General features: G+C 37.1%; 1 protein-coding gene across 1 annotated transcript; it reads left to right on the top strand.

Moving 5' to 3' along the window:
• The first annotated feature begins 2,934 nt into the window (after positions 1-2,934).
• On the top strand, positions 2,935-4,541 carry LOC140862485 (uncharacterized). The gene is made up of 3 exons (XM_073265509.1): positions 2,935-3,598; positions 3,838-4,025; positions 4,356-4,541. The coding sequence occupies exons 1-3, from the start codon at positions 2,935-2,937 to the stop codon at positions 4,539-4,541; spliced, it is 1,038 nt and encodes a 345-aa protein (XP_073121610.1).
• The last annotated feature ends 1,664 nt before the right edge of the window (positions 4,542-6,205 follow it).

Here is a 6,205-nt window from a genome sequence, read left to right as displayed (position 1 = left end):
AAACTCGAGCGATCCTTATCCTTATTCTCGGACGGCTCAATCGACTAGGAACGGTTTTAGAATATACAGTGACTATAAGACATGTTTCATGATAGACATCTCCATGTTCTACCACATCTTACATACACTATAGTACATTCAAGGTCTTTATCAAAACAACAATAGTATATCACAATATAACAATATGAAGAAAGATAAAGTCATTGCCATTAATAAAAGTGTAAATAATATTAAACAAAAGATTGTTTGTACAAAGAGTCATCAAAGCCCATAGCCACAAGTTGGCTCACTGGGCACCCACTCTTTCACAAGAAACTCTGATCAAACAGACTCGAAGCCAAGGTATGTAGCACTCTGTGCCGTCGCACCAGGAGGTGGCTCACACACCCTTCTGTGGATATCGGTGACCTGATCACGAGTACATGTGCCCAACCATCCACTAACACATTAGGGTAATCACCCTAATACAGGCTATCTCAAGGATAAAAGCTCAATATGATAATGCATGAAGCATAATATCGTGACATAATATATGCAGATAAAATCATGTCATATAAATAATGCAACACATAATACATGCATATTGATGTGGTGATAATTTATTATGGTTATTTGGGTTAAATTGATATGATTAGGAGAATTTTCATTGCTTTAATTCATTTTATAGTTCCTAATTATTGTTTTTGGTTGGATTTAGGAGAAGAAGGAGAATGAGCAAAAGGTAGATGAATTTGAGAGGAAAAGATGGAAAAGCTATTGCGCATGAATAAATTACGGAGCAGCAATGATAAAAAAAATCATTTTTAATTTTAGAGAGTTCCAAATCCGATCTCCACCGTTCAGAATGAATTCAAGATGTTTTGAAGCTACTGTCCAAATTTCAGCTCGATCCGATGGCTAGATCTTGAGATATGAATTTTTCAAAAACGTTGCGCACTGGAAAGAAACTTTCTCGCTCGATCCGTAAAGTTTGACGGATCGAGCGAGACCTGTGCTGCGTGAAAAAAAAATATTTGGACAAAGAAATTCTGGCTCGATCCGTCAACTTCAGCGGATCGAGCCAGCGGCGCAGTTCCGGAAAAAAATTCAGAAAAATGAAAATTTTATTTTGAGGACTCTAGTTTATATTTAAGACTTTTATTCCGATTTTTACCCATCATATCATCATATTTGGATGACATAAAGCAGGAGAACTCTCTTGGAGGTTAGGTTTCTTCTCTCTTTTCTTAGATTTAATTTTATTTCATGAATTTTTCTAGAGAATTCATTAATATTGTTGGCTAAGTTTTAGAACTTGGTTGAGGAAGACGAACCCTTGAATTTATTTATTTGGGATATTTTGATTTTCATTGTTTGATTTTATTTTAGTATCAAAAGTTGTTTGGAATCGATTGTTATTAAATTAGAATTCAAATCCGTAATTGTTTGAATCATCTGATTTGTGAAGCAACTGCGATTAATAATCGTCCGCTTGTGAGTTTATTAAATTGTAGGAACAACAATTGACTAGGCTAAATACATCCGCTTGTGTATGTGTTGTCTAGATTCGCCAGTTTTACTTGTTTGCATGTTTCCTTGAATTTAAATCTAATTGCTTATATTGGGTTAATTTATTGATAAGGGTTCATTTAGAACGCTTATGTCTAATTAACTAAGATTAAGGTGAAACATGAATTAATTTTTCAATGGTGAATATTCAATCAAGATTAATTATTTTTAAATAATCGTTGATCGAATGAATGATTTCAAGGGTGTAGTCGACCGATATCAAGGCTTGTTAATCTATTGATTTCTCGTATTCTTAATTTTGCATGTTAGTCATAAGATTTAATTTTAAATTGCTTAAATTTTTAGTAGTTAATTTCAAAACTCAAAAACCCCTTTTATTTTATTTTAGTAATTTTTAGAACACAAAAAATTTCACTTTTCTCGTGGAAACGATCCCTAATCGCACTACTACAAAATTTATTTATCTGATTTGAGTTGGGTAATTTGGACGTGACACGACTGAACGTTACCAAATTTTGGAGCCGTTGCTGGGGAAGGCGTTTAATTTATTTGTGTTCTTGTTTTTATTTTTAATTTCTATTCTTTCCTCCCCCCCCCCCCAGTGCTTCTCGGGTTTTGTTAATGCTTACAGGTGAATCTTCTGAAGAAGAATTCCCCTACGATTCGGAGATAGAGAGAACGCTCCATAGAAGAAGAAAGGAAGCTCGTAGGAGACAAGAATAGGACGAACATCAGACCAAAATTCTTGAGAAAGAGATGGCTGCCAACGCAAATCTGAGCCTGAGACAACTTGGAACCCCCGATCTGAATCAGCAGCCCTTATACATTACTTTTCCTACTTTAGAAGCTAATGCTACTTTTGAGTTAAAATCTGGGATAATTCACTTATTACCTTCGTTCCATGGTTTTGCAGGTGAGGATCCGCATAAGCACTTATGGAATTCCATGTGGTGTGCACAAGCATGAAATCCCATGGAGTAACAGAGGAGCAGATCCAACTGAGAGCCTTTTCGTTTTCATTAAAGAATGCTGCGAAGGATTGGCTATACTGCCTATCTCCTGGATCCATCACTACTTGGACAGAAATGAAGAGAATTTTTCTGGAGAAATATTTCCCAGCGTCTAGAGCAGCGAACATCAGAAAAGAGATCTATGGCATTAAACAGTATACAGAAGAGTCACTTCACGAGTATTGGGAGCGGTTCAAGAAGCTTTGTGCTAGCTGTCCGCAGCATCAGATAAGTGAAAATTTGTTAATCCAATATTGCTATGAAGGTTTGTTACCTCATGACAGGAATAGGCTACAGGAGAGTCACTTCACGAGTATTGGGAGCGGTTCAAGAAGCTTTGTGCTAGCTGTCCGCGGCCAGTGGAGGAGTTTTTGTAGATAAACCTCCAATCCAAGCAAGGAATTTGATCGAGAATATGGCTACAAATTCTAAGCAATTTGGCATTAACAGGAGTGATCCAACACCCAGACGGGGCAACAAGGTAAATGTTTCTTCCCTTGAACAAGAATTGATTGAATTGACGTCTCTTATGCGTCAAATGGCTGTAAGGAATGGACAAAATGTGAAAGTTTGTGGAATTTTCACTGCAAGGAGACATGCAACTGACATGTGTCCCATGCTTCAAGAGAAAACGAGCGAACAAGTCAATGCAGCTGGAGGATTTCCTGAGGCACCACAGAGAAATTATGATCCTTATTTGAATACATTCAATCCAGGTTGGAAGGATCATCCAAACCTCAGATATGGCAATCCTTTGATGAACCAGTCTGCACCTCAGATGGGGCAGTTGGCAACCGCCATTAACAGGTTGGAGGCACAAAATTCTAGCAGCTTACCATCACATACAGTGGTGAATCCAAAGAAGAATGTGAGTGCAATCACCTTGAGGAGTGGAAGAGAGTTGAAGGTCCATGAAGAGGTGGTACAAACACTGGTAAAGAAGGAAGAGGTGGAGGAATCCAAACTAAAAGAGGATGAAATAATTCAAGAAACACCAAAAGGTAAATTTCCTCCTCTTTCTGAGTATAAACCTGTAGCTCCTTTTCCCCTTGCATTGAAAGAGTCTAGAAAGGATGAAGGTATCAAGGGGTTGTATGAAATTTTTCGTAGATGTGAGGTCAATTTCCCTTGTTAGATGCTATTAAGCAAGTACCTCGCTATGCTAAATTTTTAAAACAATTATGTACTGCGAAAAGAAAACAAAAACTGAAGGGATGTCAAAAAGTTAAATTGGGAGAACAGGTTGTTGCTGTCATTCAAAGAAAGGTACCCACAAAATGCAAGAATCCAGGTATGTTTTCGATTCGTTGAATAATAGGAGATGTTCATCTTGATACGACCATGTTAGACTTAGGAGCATCTATTAATGTCATGTCATACTCTGTTTATGTTTCCTTAAAACTAAGGCCTTTGAATGAAACTGCAACTGTTATCCAGATGGCTGATAGATCTACTATTTATCCTAGGGGTGTGATAGAGGATGTTCTTGTGAAAGTTGGTAACTTGGTTTTTCTTGCTGATTTTTATGTGCTTGACATGAAGAACAATGATTTGAAGAGCCCAATTTTGCTAGGAAGACCATTTCTTAAAACTTCAAAGTTTGTTATAGATGTTAATAATGGTACTCTCACTATGGAATTCGATGGGGAGATTGTCAAGTTTAATATTTTTGATAACCCGAATTTTCCTAGTTGTGAAAGCGTTGTTAATAATCTTGATATCAATGATTACTTGTCACAATAAAACAAGAAAGTTGTGAATAAGGATAAGTTGAAGAAGGTTAATGCAAGCCCTGCTGAGAATTTTAATGCTAAAATTTTTCTTTTTGATTTTCAGGCATCTCAAACTGAGCCAAAACTTCCTCCGGATAGAGCAAAAGAAATAACCATGGGAAAAGGGATAAATCATCAAGAAACCGGAATCCCCAAGAAATCGAAGAAGAGAAAGCATGGACAGAAAATAACTGCAAAACTGTTCAAGTGGGTGAAGGTGGACAAGGGAACTAGATATAAACCACCATGAGCAACTGAAGCATGCAGTCGGGCCGACGACTGTAAACAGAGGCACTGCTTGGGAGGCCATCCAATGGGAGTATTTCTTTTAATTCTTAGTATTTATTTATTTTTGCTTTGTATTTTTACTTACATTGGGGAAAATGTAAGATTTTAAGTATGGGGGAGAGGACTTAGCCAGTCATTGAGAGAATTTAGCCGTTTTTATGAGAAAAAAAAATTTTAGAGCTCATAGTTTGTGATGAATTTGACCGTTGAAATTCACTAGCCCATGATGATATCTAATTGATGACATGCATGCTTTTGAAAATAGATGATTTTCTAACCTTGGAACACTTTGATCTCCAATGCAAATTAGACTTTGATATGGTTCTTGAATATTCTTTAGCACGCATGAGTTGTTGGAAAACCGTGTTCAGATCAATCAGAATTGATACCCGGTGCAGCGGAAGTTTTAAAATTTTATATGGAACAATTCCATATCATGGGTATCAAAACTTTACGATTAAATTGTGCGTGTAAAAATTAAATAACAATTAAATTTTTACTTGAATCTCGAAACGAGATTATGGACACCAACAGATAACTCTGCTCTTGTTGTATATCCCAGGAACTGATGGACGAACAATTCTTCAATCAGGTCCACGAACAGAAGTTTAATCCCTCTGATAGATTGCACTAGAAAATCTATCAGAAGTTTCTACGAAGAGAATTAACGAATTTGATCCGTTAAACCAGACTGCAAATTCAAAATTCACTGGCTGGATTTTCTGTCAGAGAGAGGAGAGGGGCGGCGGCCACTAGAGAGAAAACAGCTAGGGTTTTTGAAAATTATGCCTTCTATTGTCTAATTTCTGTACTGCAATAACTTATTTATAATGTGGGCTGCTAACAGCTTAGGGCCCATTAGTCATAAGTTCAAGCCTGACAAGTAAAGCCCGCATGTTCAGAAATTAATATAAAATTCATCGCGACTCAGATTGATAAACCAATTTCACCAATGTGCACAGAAACCATTTCTGCATCTTTTAAAGTCAAGATAAATTTTCTGAATCCGAATTCAGTGATTTCCAAAAATGCCCATCCCTATGTCATTTTAGGAAATCTTACTCTTCTACTCTGATATAAGAAGTCCCACTTTTTTATTCACTAAATTTAACTCTTTAAATTTAATTATCTCAACGGGGATTAAAAATCCATTACTTGTGTGACCCTCAATGGTTCAGGGATACAGCTACCCGTGGGCTCACAACTCCTTGTGACTCGGAACAATAATTTCCGACTTGCCCATCGAATCATGGTAAGAGCGCCTAGCAACATCGCCCCATGATTCCCTAGGTATCACTGATAGTTCCTGCAAGAACCAATAGATTTTGGTTAGCGTACAGTACGGTCCCTTCATCCAAATATCCCGATCGAATCAACAACTATTGGTAAATCAAGAGTCGTTCGAGATTCGATAACTATGCAATGCATCTTGAAGATCAAATAGTGACATCGCATGTGCTACTAAGAAACCATTTCTTAAAACACATCATGTACTCTGGCCAGAGATTCGTCACACTAATATCTCCTCAGATTGCATAGGATATCCACACTAGCAAGTATGTGGTGAATCCTTGACAACAAAGCATCGACTCCTATATGTGTCATAACTGTACCCAATCCCGACAC

Source organism: Henckelia pumila, chromosome 4 (genome assembly GCF_033568475.1).
Source record: "Henckelia pumila isolate YLH828 chromosome 4, ASM3356847v2, whole genome shotgun sequence".
Lineage (NCBI taxonomy): Eukaryota > Viridiplantae > Streptophyta > Magnoliopsida > Lamiales > Gesneriaceae > Henckelia > Henckelia pumila.
The sequence above is the reverse complement of the archived record's forward strand: the minus strand, read 5'-3'. Positions and strand labels throughout refer to the sequence as shown.